This window comes from Perkinsus marinus (assembly GCF_000006405.1).
Source record: "Perkinsus marinus ATCC 50983 genomic scaffold scf_1104296968662, whole genome shotgun sequence".
Lineage (NCBI taxonomy): Eukaryota > Perkinsozoa > Perkinsida > Perkinsidae > Perkinsus > Perkinsus marinus.
In genome coordinates this window covers 1-1085 of record NW_003203086.1, presented here as the reverse complement: position 1 = coordinate 1085, position 1085 = coordinate 1, and the positions used below count along the sequence as shown (strand labels likewise).

The 1085-nt window shown below is 46.1% G+C and overlaps 1 protein-coding gene across 1 annotated transcript; it reads right to left on the bottom strand.

The window, feature by feature from the left end:
* Positions 1 to 426: 426 nt before the first annotated feature.
* Positions 427 to 834, bottom strand: Pmar_PMAR016816 (hypothetical protein; the record flags this gene model as incomplete). Its single annotated transcript, XM_002768329.1, has 1 exon — positions 427 to 834. The coding sequence occupies one exon, from the start codon at positions 832 to 834 to the stop codon at positions 427 to 429; it is 408 nt and encodes a 135-aa protein (XP_002768375.1).
* Between the last annotated feature and the right edge of the window lie 251 nt (positions 835 to 1085).

The following is a 1085-nucleotide window of genomic DNA, read 5'->3' as shown; positions in this document are numbered from 1 at the left end:
TTGACCCATCATACCATTGATACAGTAAGTCTTACTGAGTAAGATTCAGGTGTTCTACTGATGTATGTCGAATCAATCATCCTTAGCTCATCTACCCTGCGTTGTAGTGGATACGTAAAAGATAGGCAAATCCCCTTTGACATCTGTGGCCACTACGGTAACAATAGTGGTATGAAAACCAATGGCGGACAATGTGATTCGGCGAATAGTTACCCTCGTCCTCACGAGTCACAGTGCGAGCTCTGGGAACGAATGAGTCGCACAGTGTCTCTTGAGCTCCGTTTACTCTACCAGAAACAATCCGGATTTCCAATAAAACACAACAGAATATTAATGATTGGACCACTCACCTAGATGTGATTACACGATTACTCAGAAAATAAAATTCGACCAACCTAGTTGATGCTAAGGAATACCTAAACTAGGCTAACAATAGTAGGGTTCACCTTCGCAGTCACTATCAGTGGGGGCAAAGCAAAGAGAACCATCATCCTTCTCGATGATACCGAAACAAACCGCCGGATTCTGCCAAGTCTTGCAATACGATCCCCACTTGGAATCGCGGCACTGAGACATATCATTGCAGACGTCCTGACAGGTGGGTGTGGGTTCGGGACAAGCCACCGGCTCCAACGTGTAGTCATCACAGGTGTCCTGTTCGGTCGGCTGGAAGCAGTAACCATCATCCTTATGGTAGAGACCGAAGCAGACACCGTTGCCCTTGCAGTAGGAGCCATACTTGGAGTCAGCACAGGGAGAATAACCATCACAAATATCCTGACAATACTCGGCGACGGCCACGGACAGAGCAGCGATGGTGAAAACGACCTTCATGGGGAAGAAGAAGATTAATGTCAACTAACATAAAGGTTTTGTTCTGCTCAGACTAGAGATGATTATGTATGATAAGTATCATAACAGAGCCAAGACAAATCTGCAGCTCTACTGAATCACCTAGATTGAGCTACCTTCTTGGACACCCTATGCTGGTAGAGTTTCCCGAGAGATTTCTCTAAGCGAAGCTTCAAGTAGACCATCGCACTCATGTTAAGCGGAGATCGAAAGCTAGTGAGCCATACGCAAGG